Consider the following 21,558-nt stretch of genomic DNA (forward strand, 5'->3'; position numbering starts at 1 on the left):
TATCGTATTCTTCACATTGATGTCATTTTATATCCGAGCGTCTTATTTTTAGGTAAGAGTTTGTATCCAATCTGCATTATGTTAGCTCATGTTGCCAGGCAGGTTTCACAATACCAGTAGCAGGCACTATTCATTCCGAGGCCTTCAGATGCAATTGTGCGGGCATCTCTTCTGTCAAAGTCAATGACCTTTCAGGTTTGATAGACAGTTGCGAAAGCCAATCAGATCACGAGTTGCTTACTGTGAACCTTCTCGCTGGCCTTCGGCTGAAGGTGATGAACGCGTTTTGTATTGGATACTCACTTGTGAAGGGGCAGAGCTATGCAGAATCAACAAACCTGAAAGTCGTAACTGGCGACGGTTTGAAAATCTAAAATATATTTGCGCTGTTTTAAACACCAATGGCCAAAGGAGGGAAAAGTGTGGATTAATTGAAGATACACTTGCGAGGCCATTTTCAAGACAGGCGTTTCAAGAGAAGCCCGGTCGTCCAATACTCACTTAGTACTGTGTAAGTGTGTTTCTGCATATTATTTGCCCAGCTGTGGCGTCATAAATAATGGTATTATGAGGGGCATTTATTCAAGTAGGACTAAGTCGGACTTCATCGAAGGCCCAGGTGTGAAATGCACGGTCCGCCACAGGTAATTTTATGTATGGCATAGCTGTTGGATGCAATTGGTTTTCTTCAATTTTAATATGTACAAAACCTGCACAACATTTGCTACATGCAAAAGGGTTCTATTCTCTGTAGTAAGTCCTGGTTCAAACTGACAGGGAGACAGAGGATTGACACATTTTAAACACCTTGGGGCCTCCTCCAAGCCAATTAATTCAAACAATAACTTTTTTCTTTATCAAAGTCGCATTTCCATTCTCAATAATATTATTAATTATAGAAAAATTCGATCATTCAACCAGCCATATGCCTTTGCCTTTAGACTGATCAAGAACAATAAGAAAATGATTTTACGGCAAAACCTGGCATTTCGCCTCAAGGTCCTGATGATGTCACACGCCGGCATCCTACACATGACGCTACAAAACCTGGAAGTAACAGCGGCGCTCGGTTTGAGAGTCCTTTTTGGTCCGAGGACTAGGACAGTTCTGGATTGTTTCAATCTTATCCATCTGAGGTCATACCTTACCCCTAACCAGCAGATAGCCAAGGTTGGTTTCATGGCAGGCCCTCTCACAGTTGACCACATTCAAGGTCTGTCCTGTCATTCTGCTCTTTTCCAAGACAGTTCTCGGGTGATGGATGTGTTCCTTCCATGTGCTACTGAAAATGAGCACATCATTCAGGTAAGCTGCACTGAATGCTACACAGCCCGGAGGAACTTTGTCCATAAGGTGTTGAAAGTTTGCAGCAGCCCCATGCAAGCCGAAGGGCATTACTGTGAATTGGAAGAGTCCTGATGGTGTTCTGAAGGCTGTGTAGGGGCGACTGGAGGCCTCCAACGGCACCTCCCAGTAGCCTTTACACAAGTCCAGAGTGGTGACGAAGATTGCCAAGCCAAAGTGCTCGGCGAGGTCATCTAACCTGAGCATTGGACAGGCATCAAGCGCTGAGATGGAAGAATAGATCTTTCGAAAATCAATGCAAATGGGCAGCGACCCGTCCTCCTTAAAGACAATTACCACCGGACAACACCACTCCGATGATGATGATTCAATAATTCCAAACTTCTGCATCAACTCCTTCACCTTCCAGAGTGGTGCCACGAGTTGCTGAGGGACACGGGAAGGATGCTGACAAATGGGATTTCGATCCCTCAACCAGTTCAGATGCTCCATCAGGGTAGTCCGGCCAGATTCTGCCATGAAGAGTGATGGAATCTCTCAGAAGATCCTCAAGAGGTTAGCAGCCTGGTCAACAAACAGATGTGCCATGAAAGGTTCTAAGGCTTCGGTCACTACTGCAATACTGGGGTCCTTTTCTTGCTCCACCTCCACCTTTCTCACCACGCATGCTGCACCAAGAGTTGCACAAGAAACCTCTCTCCACTCCTTCAAGAGGTTCACGTGGAAGATCTGCCCGAGCCTTTTCTTAAGAGGCTGATATCATCCGGTTCCGGCGCCTCGCGAGTGGCTGCCCGTTTACAGCAGCGTTGGTCACTCTTGAGCCTTTTTCGTGTGTTTTTCCCCTTTACCCTGTTTTATTTTATTTTTACCTCATCTCAGCAATGGACATACAACTTGCGGTGGTTTTACTGCTGTTGGGGGCTGTTTTTTGCGCGATCGTGTCCGGAGACAAAACTCGGAGCTACGGATCCATCGTGTAGTCAAGAGATCAGCTGTTAGCTCTCCGTGCTAACCCAGCGTCGGCTCCCGGAGCGAGACTTGATATCCCCCGCGAACTGAGGAGGAAGAGACGGGGATGTCGTGCGGGGGCTAAACGCCAGGCAAGGAGGACACGATACCACCCCGTCCTCCCGTCCGTTATGATGGGGAATGTTAGATCCCTCCCCAATAAAATGGACGAGCTAACAGCGCTAGCCCGGCACGAGAGGATTGTCCGGGAGGCTAGCTTGCTGGTGTTCACGGAGTCGTGGCGAACAGAGCGAACGCCGGACGCCGTCGTGGAATTAGACGGCTTCCAAATACTACGCGCGGACAGGACACTGGAGAGCGGTAAGAGGAAAGGGGGAGGGCTGGCTGTGTTTGTTAATGATAGATGGTGTAACCCTGGGCACATAACTGTTAAGGATCAACTTTGCAGTCGGGACATTGAGCTGATAGCTGTTAGCATGCGTCCGTTCTATTTACCGCGAGAGTTCAGTCATGTGATCGCGGTGGCGGCGTACGTGCCACCCTCTGCTAACAGTGAGACAGCCTGTAACGTACTGACTGCAGCTGTGAGCAGGCTACAAACACAGCACCCAAATGCCCTGCTCCTTATCTCTGGTGACTTCAATCATGCTTCTCCTTCCTCCTCTCTGCCTTCATTCACACAATATGTAACCTGCCACACCAGAGACAATAAAATATTGGACCTTTTCTATGCCAACACCAAGGAGGCCTACACGTCACTGCCCCTCCCCCCGCTGGGCAAAGCTGACCACAACTTGGTTACTCTCCTCCTGTGTACAAACCTCTGGTCCGCAGGCAGCCAGATGTGACACGCACAGTCCAGCGATGGTCCGGAGAAGCCGAGGAGGCCTTAAAGGACTGTTTCAACACAACTGTTTGGGAGGTATTCAGCGAAGCTCACGGTGAGGACATTAATGGTCTAGCAGACGCAATTACAGACTATTTTAACTTCTGCATGGAGAACACCATTCCCACCAGGACTTTAAGATGTTTCTCCAACAACAAACCCTGGATGACACCGGACATTAAAGCTCTCCTTGTCAGGGATTGCTCGCCGGTCGGCGAGGAGGAGGTGGACCCAGAAAGCGAGGAAGCAGGGGAAAGGGTAACTTAAAGGGAATTTATTAACTGAATCAAACAACGAGGACAAACAACGTGGCGTGGACAAACTAAACGAGACTAAATAGAACAAAAGAAGACAAGTGACGGGGATCGTGACAAAACACAAGGGACCGTGGGCATGAGCATGGGGCATGAGCATGGAGGAGGAGCGTGGGCATGAACGAGGGCATGAGCGAGAAGGAGGGTGGTCGTGAAGTCCATAAAATGGCGTAGCAGGAGAAATGTTCCGACGCTGAGCTGTCGGCAAGGGGTGGATAAATAGTCCGAGTAATCAGGGGAGCAGATGGGAATCAGGTGCGTGATGGTTGACAGGGAACAGGTGCGTGGCTGGTGAGGACGAGACGGCTGAGAGGGAAACGCCCCTACACAGCTGACAAAACAATAACAGAATAGCACATGGCACGAAGGAGGGAAGAAAATAACCACAAAAACACAGACATGCCCGACACGGGTCATGACACTCCTGAAGGAGAAAAAGAGGGCTTTTGTGTCAGGCGACAAGGACGAGCTGAAGAGAGTGCAGCGTCAGCTGAGAAGGAGGATCCGAGAGGGCAAAAAGTCCTACAGGATGCGGATGGAGGAACAACTGCAGCGGAACAATACCAGGGATGTCTGGAGGGGCCTGAAGACCATCTCAGGCCACGGACAAACCAAACCAGGGAATGGAGGACAGCCGGAACAGTGATCGTGCGTAGTGGTATTGGGAAAACCTTGGGTATCTTCTGGCATCGTCATACAGTACAAGAATGTGTGGTGGCCCTCCACACTTTTGACTAAAGGGCAACAATGTCCATTATTATCCTGCGGAATGGAGTGACAATGACTGGGAGTGGATGGAGGAGAGCATAATCAGATTTGCAGTCTCTCAGCAAGCGTGGTTTCAAATGAAACAACTGCCACCATATCTAATGGGGTTCTTGGTAGAGGACTGATTAGTGGTTAGCACGAGGGCCTCACATTTCAGAGGTCGTGGGGTCAATTCCGGCTCCAGCCATCCTGTGTGGCGTTTGCATGTTCTCTCCATGCCATGTTTCCTCCGGGCACTCTGGCTTCCTCCCACATTCCAAAAACATGCATGGCAGGTTGATTGGACACTCTAAATTGCCTCTAGGTATGAATGTAAGCGCGCATGGCTGTTCGTCTTTGTGCGCCCTGGACTGGCTGGCAACCTGTTAGGGTGTGCCCTGCCTATTGCCTGAAGATAGCTGGGATCGGCTCCAGCACCCGCCGAGACCCGAGTGAGAAGAAGCGGTTCAGATAATGGATGGATGGATGCTGGGGATTTATTTTCATGGGGCTCAAAATCCCTGGTAGTGCCCCTGTAGGTATGTAGTGGGTTTTCTTGATCTATATATGAAATCCAAATAGCATTTAAGGATGCTATTCTCTGGAGCAAGCCTTGACTCACATTGACTGAGAGACAGAGGATAGCTGCCTCTTATCCAACCATGTCCCTCTAAAAAAGCAGATTAATTCTAAAAAGAACTTTATTTTATTAAAATCAATCGGCTCGTAATTACACTCGCAGTTTGGGAAAAGCACATATTTTTTCGACTCATTAAGGCATGTTGCTCTTTCAGTTAGATCACGGCTGACTCAAATGAACACTACTGCGCATGTGCGTCAAGGACAGATAGGCAGCCCGAGACAAGTCCGTTTTGAGATAAAAAGTATTCTACAACAAAGAAACTATGACTTTCATTACAAAATGCATTGTCAACCATTTTTATCTTCGAGGCAATAAAATCTTAATCTTGGCAGCCTCCCTCCCAACTTGGTTCCTTCCATCTAGTTAAGTGGTCCCCGACATTTCTGCCATGGACCATAACATTTAACAAAGTTACTCACCAATTACTCAGTACTTGAGGAGTTCTTTCACTGAGTATTCAAGGGTATATTTTAGTTTTATATGAGTCAGATTTCCCAAAAGTAACAGTACAATTGAGTATAGCTATTCTGCGATCTCTGTCCTTGTGTGTCTTATTTGAAAGACTGGACTGATTCCCTAAATATAATAAGAAATAATAGTTCCATTGGTAGCAAACACCAGAATCTAAAACATTAAACACTGAAAATACTAAAATAGAGCATTGCTTACCATTAGAAATTTGCCCTTTTTTTTATACAAATGCGGATTTGTAAAATGGCAACTGAAACTGTATGTCACAAAGAATTATCCCAACATAAATGTAGGATAAGTGTACAATTGTAGATTTAAGGTATAATTTAGGATAGGTCTGAGGGCAAATTCCAATGTTGGTTTTGTACTACCAATTTTATTTTCATAAATCATTTTTTAACTAAGTTTATTAAAATGTATTTGACTTAAACAGGGAAATATTAGTAAAAATACATATTTTTTATCTTTTAAATAAGCCCACAATACTGTCCTCTAGTTTCAGTTGGATTGGTACAAAAATCTTTGAGGATCCAATAGGTGGCAGTAGTGAGTAAAAAGTGTGTGTATTCAAGTGAACTGAAAATTCATACAAAAAATTAATTTTGATATATTTGTGAGGACCTCTCTGAAACTTTGAGGGACACATGTATAGAGGCTCTAGTGGCCTTTAGAATGAAAAAATAGTGAGGACCGGCCTAAATGTCCTCACTTCTCCAAAATGTCCTCACAACATATGGTATAAAATCAAAGTGGTCCTCACAAAAATAGTAGTACAAACACACACACACACACAAAGGCGCGTCCGCCACTTTGACTTTTACACTCATTTAAACAAGGGGGACATGAAAGATTACGCTGCTCAAAATGTTACTCCCATTAGTGCAGTGATTCTCAAATAGTGGGGCGCGGTGCGATGCTGAGGGGGGCGAATGAGACCCTGGGGAACATGTTTTTTTGCATGGTTTTGGGACCGAAAAAGGCGATCTTAGACAACGCGAGTTTGAGCTCGTCAAAGCTAGTTCACGCAGTACTGGTTTTAAAAAAGTGTCGCCCTGTGACGCAGTACTGGTTAAAAAAAAAAGCGTCGCCCTGTCACGCAGTACTGATTGAAAAAAAAGCGTCGCCCTGTCGCGCAGTACTGATTAAAAAAAAAAAGCGTTGCCCTGTCGTTCATTGACCCAGAAGTGATTTCCTTCGCCGCTCCTTAAATGCCCAGCGCCAAGCTAGTTTGCGCCGCAGCAGAACGAACTTTATTTGAACTACCGTATTTTTACGGCCAAAAGACGCGCCCTATCAAAGGGCGCAGTACCAGTTAAGGGTTAGGGTTCGCGGTCAACCGCTTCCCGATTGCCCGGGGCAAGTGAAATTTGGCCACGGGCAAGGTAAAATTATGGGCAACTTACCCGACCGGGCAAGCATTTTTTTTAAAGCAGCCAAATATCTTTAATTCCATTGGCCTTATCGGGGGCAATGGGCGGGCGCTACGGGGATCAGTTAGTTCAGTGAATGTCGAGTTAAAGCGAACGTCAATAAATCCCGCAGTATTGGAACTCGCTGTAGTTGCATCCTAATTTGAAGTTTGAAAAACACAACAAAAACCTACGATATTTTGGCCGAAAATTGACAGCCGGAAGTTTTCTTACCTTCTGCGCATGTTTACAAGTGGCGACGAGTTCGTTCAAATCCGAACATTTTGGATTCCTCTGACATGACTAAAATAGCTTGAATATTTTTAAGTAGACAATTCAGTTGTGAGTAAGGAAGGGAGTAATATTTGATTATTGGCTGTTAACAACCCAGCCCACCCACTCAATGACACTCTGAGAACACTCCACAGCTCCTTCAGTGATAGACTGTTATACCCTCGCTGTATCAAAGAGAGATTTCGCCGCTCCTTCCTGCCGGCTGCTGTCAGACTTTTTAACAAGAACATTGGGTCAGGCCTACAAACAGGAGGGCATTAGTGCAATTGTGCAGTCCTAGGATGCAATACACACTACTACTGTACTTTCAGCCAATGGTGTACTTAAATATTGACCAATGAAGTATTTTGTTTACCATTACAGTATTATTATTACAGTACTTCTATCACTGCAGCATTTCTACCATTGCAGGACGTTCACTATGACAGTACTTTTATCATTGCAGTATTTCCTATCATTGCGGTACTTTTACTATTACAGTACTTTCATCATTGCAGTATATTTTATCATTGCAGTACTTTTTACCATTGCAGTACTCTTTACCATTACAGTACTTTTATCATTGCAGTATTTTCTATCATTACAGTACTTTTCTATCATTTCAGTACTTTTATCATTGCAATATTTTTATCATTGCAGTATTTTCAATCATTCAGTAGTTTTTATCATTACAGCGTTTCCCCCTCTGTATAATGGACAGGCATTAGGAGTGTTTCCTTACACTTATATCCGTTTATACTGTGTATATTTGCATGCTTTTTATGAATGTCTGCTGCTAATGTTATACATTAACGGCTACATTACGCCGCCGACTCTGTGTGATCTATATCTTTGCTGCTGTAACACCTCAAATTTCCCCATTGTGGGACTAATAAAGGACATCTTTATCTTTATAATGGGCGCTCTGCATCAAAAGGCGCCATGGCTTTTTTGGACGAGTTTAGGGACTTTAAAGTGCGCCTTATGGCTGCAAAAATACAGTATATGTAAGTCCGCGCACAGCAGCAGCAACAAGCTACATGATGGCAAATAAACGACTCTGCAAACAAGTAGCGTTCTAAACGAGGAGCCGAGCAAGGAGGCGCTAAACACGCTAATCGCTAAAATGAATTGCTTCGATGGACGCTCGACTTTTAACAGAAGTCTGACTCGAACCGCGTTTGGGCGGAGACACTACGTGAGCAATTTAGCAGACGCTCTCAGGCTGGAACACGAAAGTGGCTGACGTCATCACAACAAAGACGTTCGACATCAAACGTATTGTAAAAAAAAAAAAACGTATAGTAAACATTAAAACTTAAAGAATTTTAGTTTAAAATCCCCCTGGCTCTTTTTGTCTTTTCTATATTATGTACGTATTAATAACTGTTTGGTTTCTTCATGTTAATAAAGTTAAAACAAAACAAAACATAAATAGTAAATATTTATCATCTCATCAATATTAGCACCACAGAGTACTGAGTTTCGATCCTCACAATAGTCGTTCTCAAAATGATATATATATTTTTTTGCAATTTAGCTTTGTTAAGGTAAGATATTTTATTGACAATCTAACATTAATATACAAAGAACATGTACATTATTACGAAATGTAAAAAAAAAAAATGGTGGTGGGGGGGCTCGAATTGTTTTCTTCTTGGTAGGGGGGGGCGTGACAGGAAATAATTGAGAACCACTGCATTGGTGTGACTTATAATTAGGGGTGTACATAAAACAAATTGTCATGCTTCTCAAATGAGCACTGTAGGTAAAATTAACTAACACAAAAGTTTATATGTTACAAAGTAATTTCCTGGGATGGTCAACTTCAAAATAAAAGCAAAACAATGAATACTGTATATTATGTACATAGATATCAATGACTTATTTAGCTTTTATTTAGAAGTTGACCCTCGAAGCAATCGATGTGGCGGTTGACTTGACTTTGAATTAAGGCTAGCCTGACCTATTCTTAGTACGCAAAAGCGAGATGTCAGATTTGAACTGGAGCACAGTATTAAATTTCCAGTCCTCATGCGCACCAGCGCACCACATCCTTGGTTATGATGCAATTTAATTGCACAGAATGTATGTACACTGTGAAAAATGGGGAGTGATATTTACTTGAAAAATCATAGGAAAGTTTTTTTTTCACTCAGAAATTCTAAGTAAAGAGTTTTTGAGTTCATTAAATTAAAAAATTCACTCCATGGTTGAACCCACTTTATTTTTTTTGTCCACACGTTTCATACATGAAGGATCTCATTGTAATATAAGGAGGATCAAACTCATAATCTCAATTTTCGGGGACGGCCACGCTACACCTAAGCCATTCCACTGCTATGGTCCGTTAGTATATTTTTGGTGTCAGGTGCAAACCTCGCAATTCTACGCAGTTTTTGGCCTCCTTTTGGAGATGCCAGCAATATTCTAACCCCACGTCGCTGAGCCATATCTCAGGTATAGAGTATCCGTCTCCAAATCTGGAGGTTGTCGTTTCAATCCTCAATCTCATTGAGTAACCTTGTGTATGAAATGAGCTGTTTTTTTAATTCAATAAATTTACTCAAAAACTCTTCCTGTAAAATTTACTTAGAATGTCTGAGTGAAAAAAATTCACCAGATCTTTCAAGTAAATATATTATTTTTAATTTTCGGGTTCCCAAAAGGCGTAAATTAGCATTAAAATGTTAACACATGATTAGTCGGATTTTATGATTGTAGCCTCAAATCTCAAAATAAATCAAAATGATTTTTTGTTTTGTTTTTGTTTTTATTTTTGTTTGTTTTGGGCAAGATTAGGGACTTTAAAGAGCGCCCTATAGCCCGGAAAATACGGTAAATGGTAAATGGGCTGTCACGTCACACTGTTACATAATCTACCTACTGATGACGCAACATCAGGAGCAACTCGGGGTTCAGTTTCTCCTTCAAAAACACTTTGACATCAACTTGCCTTAATTTTTCCAACTCTGTTAATTTATGAAAACTCAGATCAAGAAAGTGGACATGTTTTCATCATGGACTTGTGTCTGTCTGAGCACAGTCCAATAAAATAACATACCTTTTTATATTCTTCCTAACCAGTCAATGCAGCAGATAACAAACAGAGGGACAAAAACATGAGTGCCATTAAGATCAACGTTGACCCGTAAGTACAAACTGAATATAGTTTTTATTTTAGGGAATGGGGAGAGATGTTTGTTTTGAAGAACATTTTCTGAAAATCATTGACATTTCTCATTCTGTGCTAACTTGTTGTACTCATTCATTTTCCTCTAATCCACTTCCACTAGCGAGTCCAACACCATCTCTGTGTGGAACAATGGTAAAGGAATACCAGTGGTGGAGCACAAAGATGAGAAAATGTATGTCCCAGCTCTCATTTTTGGTCACTTGCTCACATCCAGCAACTATGATGATGATGAAAAAAAGGTCACAGGTGAGTGCAGGCCAAAGGTCACTATGCCAGGGCTACTCACATTTATATTTCAAGGTTGTTCAGGACACATAGTTACAATAATACGAAAACTTTTAAAGCAAAATGTGATTTTTATTTAAAAACCAAAGTGGCAAACTAAAATAAAAAAAAAATCAAAGTTTTGGCATTCATTTTCTGTGTAGCTTGTCCCCACTAGGGTTGAGAGAGTGCCAGACCTTAATCCCATCTGATTTAGGGTGAAGTATTCCAAACACCCAATTGCAAAACATGACGTGACATAAAACAGAAAATGACGATTGTCATGAATCAAATATAACATTTGGGAATTAAATACAATTTTATTTAAAAAATATACACTATGAAACACAATAAAGAAATTGTGGGCTTCACACTTTTGAGTGTGAGAAAGAATAATGAAATACAGATCGTAGGTAAAAAAAAAAATTGGAATAAATAACAAAAGCAAAAACTACCATAAAACACGGTCAAATTTCATTTTACCTCTAAAAATCCGTTGTTATGCTGCTCCCCCACAATTTTCCACCTGTTTGGGATTTTCTTCCTCTTGGCCTAGTATCTCCATACGTTTCCTCCATTAAGAGACGTATAGAGAAAGAGAGGTAACTGTTGTTGTCTGTAAGAAACACAAATTTATGTAAAGCAACACTGTAGAATATCATTTTATCAAGACAGATCATATTTGAGGTCTCTGTATTTATACCTGCTCGAAAGAGTCTCCAAGATTTCCCCGAGTCGTAGAACTTGTCAAACAGACTTTGCAGCATGTAAGCTAGAATAAACACTTCTTTGTCTTATTTCTGGAAGAAAGAAAAAAAAAAGGTAGCTAAAGGCATGCCTAGGCGAGCCCCATCTTTTAGAACAATTGGGCGATATCAAAGTTACCCGGGAGCAATCAAATTCAACAGCTTTCCACCAATCATTAAAACTTTGGCAGAGAAAGTTTGACCTCCTTAAGGTTTTCCATACCGCCACTTAACATGAATCCACCCATCTTCGCTGTCTAAGTCAGGGCGCTCCGTGATTTGGGTAACTTTGTTGGTCCTCCGGAGTCATCAAATAAATCTTGCCAACCTCCTCAGCACTATCTTTGAAATAAAAAATTGTAAATGCCATGGTCTTATTTTAATGTGTAAAAAAAAAAAAATATGCGATGACAGTGGTACAAATGCCAGTTGAAAATCAAGTAATGCCGCCTTCCATTTGTTAAGTTACATTTTTTGCCTTTTTATTTTCTTATTTACGGCGATTATCAACCAGTCGTTGGTTGTGACCGTGTGCGAGTATTGAGCTGTTGAGAGCGACGAATTAAAGGTCAAAATAACTTTAACATGTACCATTATTGAACATTAACATGGTAGCAGAGGATGGCTGCCGCTAATAGCTACAAATTACAACCAGGCTTCGATGAAGGGAAGTCTTACGAGAATTGGAAGAATGAAGTGGAAATAGGCCTCAATGATATGGCTCTTATCGCTATACAGTGAAACCCCGGTTATCGCGGTTAATGGGGACCGAGACCACCCGTGAAAACTGAAATTCCGCGAAGTAGCGGCGCCCCTTCAAAAATGCTTTAAAAAACCTATACAGGTATACAGTATACCCCCCTGTATGCAGTACACCATATAGAATACGGGTAGAGAGAGAGAGAGTGAAATTCACGTTATAACAAAAAAAAACAAATTATTATTAAAACTTATTATTTTTTTTATTCCCCAGCCATTATTTTTGTATTTATTCAATTACTTCTTTTTGTATTTATTTAATTACTTCAACTTTTACCTGCTGGTACGCCGTCCGGTGTGCCCTGTGAAATGAAAGGTGGCATTCTTCATTTATTCATTTATTCATTTATTCATTCATAACTGACAGCCTCGCGCTGCGCTCGTGCCCGGGCGGAAGAGGTGCTCCTATTTGGCTTAATTGTCACGCACGCCGGACCTGCTCCCCCGAAGCGTGTCTCCATTCGGTTGAACTCGGTTTCATTTCGCCCCGCTCGTGCCCCGGGCGGAAGGTGCTCCTCTTCGGCTTAACTACCACACACGCCGGCCGGCCTCCTCCGGAGCACTCGTGCGGTCCCGAACGGAGCGAAATGTCGCCCTGCTCGTGCCCGGGCGGAAGGTGCTCCTCTTCGGCTTAACTGCCACGCACGCCGGCCGGCCTCCTCCGGAGCTCTCGTACGGTCCCGAACGGAGCGAAATGTCGCCCCGCTCGTGCCCGGGCGGAAGGTGCTCCTCTTCGGCTTAACTGCCACGCACGCCGGCCGGAGCTCTGGTACGGTCCGGACCGCGCGAAACGTCGCCCCCGATTGTGCCCGGGGGAACGTGCTCTTCTTCGTCCACTCTCCTCTTCGCCCACTCTCTTCTTCGGCGCACGCCGGCCGTCTAACCGTTCCAGCGCCCCGTCGTGCCACTCGGCGAACCTACCATCCCTTGCATCTGAGCAATCCGGTGGATTGCTGTCTTTGACACAGTGGGCCACGGTTCAAACCAGTCACAACACTATTAGGTACATTAACGTCTAATAAGTTGACCCAAATTCTAGTGATAGACTGATATGCCTTTTTCAGGGCCTATGCCAATTATTAATAGTCATGGAGGCTGATAACCGATATTTGAAGCCGATATTCATTTGTTGCAAAAAGGGGAAAATGGGGTCAAAATCTTGAGAGATAAGAACTCCAAAACTTGACTTAGTTTAAATACCTTTAAGCACATGTCTATTAAACAACTTTAGAGATATGCAACATGTTAAAGCTTTAGATCTTGGACAAATTAGTTTTAAAAGTCCAACAAAAAGTACATGAAGCTCCCAGGCTCATCTGCATGTCTTATAGTTTAATGAAAACAAACAAAACAAGTCTCTTTAAAGTTCACTTGGGCAAATATTTTCTTTTAGTTATGAGTAGTAGACTGTCATTTATTAAAATTTCAACAAAGTCTGTTGCCTTACTTTCCTCTGTTCCCAGGACCTCTACCATAGTGAGTGTGACTCAAGGTGAAAAAGCAAACAGGCAGCTTACTGCTGATTGGCTGCTACCCACTGCAATAGGAACCAAACAGGTGGTGCTGTGGGTGGACCAATCTGCTTCTGCAGGCAAGGCCACAAGCACACCACAGAGAGAAAGAAGTGTGCTGCAGCGAGCCAAAATAAACCAGATTTTAATTTCTCTGCCTTGAAAGTAAAAAAAAAAAAAAAAAAAAGGCCCCACAGATAATCGGTCCATCACTACCAAATTCCAAGCCACTGCCTTGCTGTGGGGTGCATCAGGGAGGGCATCCTGAAACAAAAACTGCCCCTGTGGAAACGCTCACTGACTGCACTGTTGGGTCAACTTTCCACCAAAAGAGGGTGCTAATAGATAAGAGTATAATTGATTTATCAATCCATCCATTATCCAAGTTACTTATGTCCCGAGGCGGGTTGATTAGTCAAATATTGTACTCAAGTAAAAGTACTGCTACTTCAGTATAATATGACTCAAGTAGAAGTAAAAAGTACTCATCCAAATAATTACTTGAATAAAAGTAATAAAGTCCTCAATAAAATTAAGTACTGGGTAACTGCAGCAACGGCTGATTTATTTTTGTATATTTTTCAAACATCCAATCAATCAGACAAAAATACAAAATAATCATCTTCGGGCAAATTAAAGTCCATCCGAGCCATAGAATAAATTATGTAAAAAAATTGCTTAATATTATCTCAAGGTGAATTCAGGTATTTTAATAAATAATAGAAAAATAATAGTATAATTAACAGAAAGAAATTAAGTACAAAATTTCAAGACCCTGTACTTTTTTTTTTTAAACAAATGTAATCTGAAAGACAAACATATGTCTGTCCACAGAGGGCAAACTGATTTAGGAAATTTAGCGCGACATGTTTCCTCAAGTTTGATGTTGAGTTCTTGAATGCTGAAATCTCCGTTTGTTTTGCAACGTAACTCGTAGATTTTTCGGGGCAAAAACAATCCCTAATATGTGTCAAATGCAATGTTCTTACTTCACAGAGGGAATAATCAAAGTCATTTTAAATTGGTTGTAGGTTTGCAAAATGTGATCTCTCCGAGGCACCGTAGTGCACTTGCTTCAAAATGCAGGGACTTGGAACTTAGGTCGTTGCATTCTAATAGTTCATCACTTTATGGCAAGTGCATTTTACACACTGTAGCTTTAAGGTCATAGAGCCCAAGTCTGAAGTCAGTCAGATGAACCCTCTAGGACTTGGATGTAAAAATGTGCAAAAATGGGCTTTCCAAAATGCATAGCTCATTTCATGTTAATTTTAGCATATGGCTACATTGGACTTTTAATATATCTCGGGGTGCGACACATTTCAGCCAATTTTTGTCGTTCTAGGTCAAACGTACTGGGAGTAGTTATTATTTTTCCACTGTTGGTGGTGTTACGCAGGCATTTTTAAAAATTGTTCAACGGTCCTGTGTGTAGAAATTAGTGCCTTCTCGTAGCGAACTAATTTAAGACAACAACCTAAGCTCCAAATTGTGTACATTTGAAGCATACACTCTGCAGTGCCTCACTTCGCAAGGTGACCACCAATTTCTTCAGAAGAGGTGTAAGCAAAATGCCTTCACAAATGACTTATAGTATTCCATCAAGTGACCAAGCATTTTTACACATTTTTTTACATGTTTAGGCCCCCAAAAACGTGATTCATTTCAAAGGGAAAAAAAAGAATAAATAAATGATAATTTCTACAAAAACAATACAGACTTTTCAGAAGTTGCTGATTGGGCCCTAATTGGAGGGGCTCCAAAAGTATTGACTGGATTTCTTGTATATTTGTGAAGTGTTTTCTGTGAAGAAAGTTGAGGAATGCTTTTATTGGACATAATTTTCTTTTTTGTCTCAGGTGGGAGAAATGGCTATGGTGCCAAACTTTGCAATATTTTCAGTACCAAATTCACAGTGGAAACTGCCTGCAAGGAGTACAGACACAGTTTCAAACAGGTGGGAAAATTGCCTTCATATACAGAAACTGTGACTTCAATGTATAGCTTCTGCACAAGAAGCGAAACTCCACGTTTAAAAAAAAGTATTGATATCTGTCTTGTTACCATGTGCTCCACACAGACTTGGCAAAACAACATGAGCAAGACTTCAGAACCCAAAATCAAATTCTTCGATGGAGATGATTTCACTTGTGTGACTTTCCAACCAGATCTATCTAAGTTTAAAATGGAGAAACTGGATACGGATACAGTGGCTCTTCTAACACGCAGAGCATATGATGTTGCCGGTTCCTGCAAAGGTGTCAAAGTCACGCTGAATGGGAAAAAATTACCAGTAAGTCTCAGTCATATTACCCAAGGAATATTGGTCTTTATCTTTGTTCAATGTCCCAATTCCATACATAATGTGAAGATAGAAGTGTTAATATTAGATGGTCAAATGAAAAGGCTATTGCTAAGATATTTTGGGGCAAAATCCTACACTGTGATGCCTTAAACCCCTATTTTCCATCTCTCAAGGTTAATGGCTTCCGCAGCTATGTGGATCTGTATGTGAAAGACAAATTGGATGAGACAGGTGTAGCTTTGAAGGTGCTGCATGAGACTGTAAATGAACGATGGGAAGTGTGCCTCACAATGAGTGAGAAAGGATTCCAACAAATCAGCTTTGTCAACAGCATCGCCACGACCAAGGTGTGTATCGCAAAACTGTATTAGCACTGGCAGCTGAGGATAAAAGACACGGCAACTTTATATAACCCTTGTGCATTCAAATTAAAATAACTTAACAATGCAAAAAAAATGGCTCTGCTTTTGAGGTGTAACTGTCATTACTGATTGTTTTTACATCCCACCTCTCAAAATGTTCAGAGATCAGACCAATCCATACTTATGAAGTTTTTTTTTTTTTTCAAACACCCTCTATGGACCATAACACCAGTGTCATGCCAATAATAAAACTAACTATGCTATATACCAGCCGTCACCAAATGGCGGACCGCGGTCCGGATCCGCGGGATGGTTCGGACCGGACCCATGACCAATCTATGATAAAAAATTTTCAGGGCGCATTTGCAAACGTTGGCGCTGCAATTCTAGTTAATACGGAAAAGGCGTCACTGATTTGAGCCAATCAAATCTTTTGTTTACGATCCACTGCCAATTGCGCAGCAGACCGGAAGAGAGTGCTGCTGACAGTATGCCTTGCTAAAAAGTTAGCGAAGTCGATGCGTCTTGTTTTAAATGAATGGACGGAGAAATTTAGTTTCGTTCTGGCTGCAGCCGATTCAAAACCAGTGTCCATCATATGCTCCGATACCGTCGCAACATTGCGAAGCGCTACTACGAAACAAAGCACCGCCCTTTTGTGCAAAGTTATCCGCTGACGTTTGAGGTGAGCGCACGCAAAAACATCGAACTTCGAGTGCAGTATAACAGATTTTTACATTTTCGTTTACAGCCCAGCGGCATGCAAACGAATGTTCACTAAAAGTTAACTAAAACATTCAGTGATGGGGAAGTTGTGAAGGAGTGCTTAAATGGTTGCACAAACATTATCTAAAGGAAAACACAAAGGCCAGATGTGTGAAATAATCTACCAAATCCCAATGGCCCTGACTCCTTTCCAACCCAGATTTAAGTTACTGGCAGGGCAGTCACAAACTCATTTTTCTCATTAAGAGAAGTTAAAGAAATATTCAAAAGAAAAGGTGGTGTCAAAGCTCATTTTGAATTAGTTTTTCATGAGGACAACCATTTTTATTGATTGTGTACTGAACATGTTGGCCTGTTTTACTTGGATAATTAGGCTTTCCGTTTTTTTTAGGCTGATAACTCTTTGATTTAAGAAAAAAAAGTTAAAAGATGTGATCTCGATGCACTTGATATATTTGTGCAGGAGATATTTTACAGTTTTTTTCTGGAAGTGGCACCCTTAAGTTCCTGGAGCCACATTTTCCTGAATGTGAAATAAACACCTTATATTTATTTGACTGGAAAATTTGCCTAATGGGAACATTGCTAAATATTTAGTAAATAAGTGTGCTCTGTTGCTAATGACTCTAAATATTGAAACAATATAAAAATGTGAACATAGGCTAGACATTAAGGGAAGTCGGACTTTGGTTCGGACCTTTTAATTGGAAGAAATTTTAGTCGTGGACCTCTGTGACTTTTAATTGAATACCTCTGCTATGTACATTACCATACATATATTAAAAACACAGACAAGCTAGCTCGCCAGTACTCGCGCAAATAGGGGATGACCTCAGACCAATGAAAGATGTCATGACAACATAAGGGATTGATGCTGCACCGGCTCAGACCAATGATAGACAGCATGGCAACACATCGAATCGACAACGCTAGGGGAGGGACTTCACTGGGCGCCACACTCCTTAGTCACGGTTTCAAATCAAAACTAAAAAAACTCAGAATACAAGCAAACAATGAAACAAAGAAATAAGATTAACACAAAACATGTATCTCTCATGCCATTTATATCCCCAAAAGAAATAAAAATAACACTAAAAGATTGCAATGGCTTCTTGGGAGCCACTCATCCTCAGCCAATCACATGGCTGTTTAGAGAGATTTGAGTGGTGTGCTTTGGGCAGTGTGTTTTTATTTATTTTTTTATATTTTTGCAGTCTGTTGTCTAAACTTGTGACATTTCTTTCTTGCAATAACATGAATGATAAGACAGACTACGACATTGTGGACAGATGCCCTTTTGTCCAGCTTTCTCCTACACCATCACCCAAAAACGTATTCACATCATGTATTTGCCACACGCAATTCCAAGCATAGATGTTTCAGACTTTGGCCAGCAGGGTGTCTTAACATGCACTCTGCAATGCCCCAAAGGGATCAGGCTCAATTGTTGAGTTCTAAACAATAGGCGTGTCAAATGACAAGGCGCCTTGTTTGTATTGGAGAAGATTTGGGACTTTAAAGTGCGCCCTATGGTCCTGAAAGAAAGGTACTTGATATTTGATGATTTTGAATAAATTCCAAGATATTATTCAAGTATTTATCTGTTACAAGCGTCACAAAAAATAGTAGGTGAAAAATGTGATTAATCGCAATTAATCATGGAATTTTTTTGTGATTAATTAATTTAAAAAATTAATCACTTGACACTAATATGGAGAACATTCATACTAACATATTTGAGTGTGGAAAAAAAGCACAAAATTAGTTAATTTAATTTTTAACCATAATTTGGGTTTACTGTTCAACAGTTTGTGCCATCCTTGAATTTTATTTATTATGCACAAGAGTCCTTTGCACTGGGAACATTGTTTGCTCATACACCGTTCCCTCGTTGATCATTTTACATGCATTGCCCATGAAATACTAAAACTAAGATAGTGTGATGTACATTGTTTTTATATATAAAAAAAAAAAGACTATTGTCATTTTTGTCATGCATCTATAGAAAGTGTGTGGTCCTCTGTGACCCCCCAAAATCTGTGACCCTATCCATCATTTAAATTGCCCATCAATGATATGGCTCATTAAAAGTTTTTGAAACTTGTGTTTTCTTTTATAGGGCGGTAGACATGTGGACTATGTGGTGGATCAAATAGTGTCCAAACTTATTGAAGTAGTGAAGAAAAAAAACAAGGCAGGAGTGTCTGTCAAACCCTTCCAGGTGGAGTGCTACATGATTTTAACATAATCATTTATAATTCTATTATTGTTACTCACACTAATGGACATATCTTTCTTTCATGAATGCTGCAGGTTAAGAACCACGTTTGGGTTTTTGTGAATGCACTAATTGAGAATCCAAGCTTTGACTCCCAGACAAAAGAAAACATGACCCTCCAGACAAAAAGCTTTGGTTCCAAATGCCTTTTGTCTGACAAGTTTATCAAAGCAGTAAGTGCAGTTATGAATTGCTTTTAGTGTCTTACACATACAAAGACACTTTTTGAGTTTGTCTTCTCTTTGTCATTCACAGGCTACCAATTGTGGGATTGTTGAGAGCATCCTCAACTGGGTGAAGTTCAAAGCTCAGACACAGCTGAATAAAAAGTGCTCATCTGTGAAGCACAGCAAGATTAAAGGCATCCCCAAGTTGGACGATGCCAATGATGCTGGTGTGTTTTAACTGCAGATTTTTTTCATGTTTAATGAACTGTTACTATTAATTTATGGAAATGTTTCTTTATCAATGGTTATCGGTTGATTGAATCTGGAATCCTAATCATATGTGAGATCATTTTCATGTCTCAGTACATTTTCTGAGCACAAATCAGTGGCCAGATCATGAACCAATTTATTCTTCCCTAAATCTTCATTTGAATATGGGAGTTATTTTTAGCAGTTATGGCAATAATTTGTTTTTTGGGTGAAACTTAATGGTGAATATTTAATTACTCCAAAAACTGAGAATGAGAACCGCAAAATTTTATGTATTATCAATAGATGAAAACAGCAAATTGGTAAGTGCAACATGGTTAGTTTTATGCATTGTTGTATCTTTATGCTAGTTTTACACATCTGTCATTTGAGAGTTTGGTGTTAGTTGCTCAATGTCTCAACAATATCATTGTTGCAAAATATAATATCTTGGAATGGAATGGATTAAAATTTGTCATTGCACAGGTTGCAAGTATAGTGCAATGAAATTTATTAAACAATTTCAACTCGTCCAAGAGAAACATGATAAAGACTGTAACAACCTAAAATGGGGACGCGAGAATGGGAATGATGGTAGCGAGATAAAAAAAAAAAATCCAAACTATGCTCTCAGGGGTCGGTAGGACACAGATTTCGCAGACTTGTACTCGTGGGAGGGGGGGGGGGGGGAGTTATAGCATACATATAGAGGGGCGATTCTCTTCATGATCTAATGACACAGTATTATTGCAGAGTGGTGATATATATATATATATATATATATATATATATATATATATTTATATATATAGATATATAGATATATATATATATATTAGTGTTGTCAACTGATTATTTTTTTAACTAGTTAATCACAAAAAAATTCCATGATTAATCACATTTTTCAACTACTATTTTTTTGCGAAGCTTATAACAGATATTTACTTGAATAATATCTTGGAATTGATGCAAAATCACCAAATATGAAGTATATTTAATTCAAAGACTGGTCTAATAGCTTTCTTGGATTCTTGAATACGATCTAAATGGAGACATCTTTGAGGACATTTTCTAAACATTTCTCAAAACTGCCCACAAGCGCCACACTCCAGCAGTGTTGGTTTGCAAGGCCCAGTGGTAACTTAAACACAGTGTTTTGTTCTGAGACGTGCTAAAGACAGCTAATATGGCACAATATTTTATTTGCAAAGTATGCAAATAATTTTTTAAGTAAATCAAACTGAGTTAAAATTTTTGGGATTAATTACCTGAGTCAATACTTTAATTTTGACAGCCCTAATATATATATATATATATATATATATAATTATTTTTTTTATTTTTTTATTCATATATTTATATATGCTTGTCTTTTTTATACCCATATTCAAGGTGGAAAACACTCCTCAGAATGTACTCTCATCCTAACTGAGGGTGATTCAGCAAAGTCTCTTGCTGTTTCTGGACTCGGAGTCATCGGGCGTGATCGCTATGGTGTATTTCCACTGAGAGGAAAGATCCTAAATGTACGAGAAGCAACGCACAAACAGGTATGCATTTAATTGAATCTGTTTCACCTTCGATAAGTACTGTTTGTATAGAGACCCTGAATATTGAAAATTTGTGGAAGATGGCACTTAGTCCTGATTAGCCCTGTAAAGTTGTCTTAATGAAATTAGAATTAGAAATCCCTTTATTGTCATTGTACTGAAGAAGTTTTCTGCAACAAGCAGTGGCTGAATAAAAAACTATATCAGTTATATAAATTAATATGACTTTGATTTTTTTGCTTCAAAACCACTTTTTCCCATTTTATTTTGCTCAATCTCCCACTTATTCATGTGTGTGTGTGTTTTTTTTTTTTTACATGGGAATTATAAGAAAGGGCGTCAGTTAGTCACGCATTTTCGTGGCTGTGCGCAGTCCCTAGTCTGCACAAATAGCAGAGTCCACCTTTAATGCAAAGTTTGAGAATAAG

General features: G+C 40.5%; 1 protein-coding gene across 1 annotated transcript in view; it reads left to right on the top strand.

The window, feature by feature from the left end:
• LOC148321096 (DNA topoisomerase 2-beta-like) overlaps positions 1-21,558 on the top strand; it is a 62,896-nt gene that overhangs the window by 11,979 nt on the left and 29,359 nt on the right. Inside the window, exons 4-12 of the mRNA XM_088319238.1 lie at positions 10,105-10,168; positions 10,314-10,459; positions 15,353-15,450; positions 15,574-15,786; positions 15,972-16,145; positions 19,006-19,107; positions 19,200-19,337; positions 19,420-19,558; positions 20,973-21,130. Of these exons, the coding sequence (XP_088175364.1) occupies positions 10,105-10,168; positions 10,314-10,459; positions 15,353-15,450; positions 15,574-15,786; positions 15,972-16,145; positions 19,006-19,107; positions 19,200-19,337; positions 19,420-19,558; positions 20,973-21,130 (1,232 nt within the window). The remainder of the gene's footprint in view (positions 1-10,104; positions 10,169-10,313; positions 10,460-15,352; positions 15,451-15,573; positions 15,787-15,971; positions 16,146-19,005; positions 19,108-19,199; positions 19,338-19,419; positions 19,559-20,972; positions 21,131-21,558) is intronic.

The sequence above is a fragment of the Idiotropiscis lumnitzeri genome, chromosome 16, assembly GCF_059441095.1.
Source record: "Idiotropiscis lumnitzeri isolate Australia: NSW breed Sydney's pygmy pipehorse chromosome 16, RoL_Ilum_1.0, whole genome shotgun sequence".
Taxonomy (NCBI): domain Eukaryota; kingdom Metazoa; phylum Chordata; class Actinopteri; order Syngnathiformes; family Syngnathidae; genus Idiotropiscis; species Idiotropiscis lumnitzeri.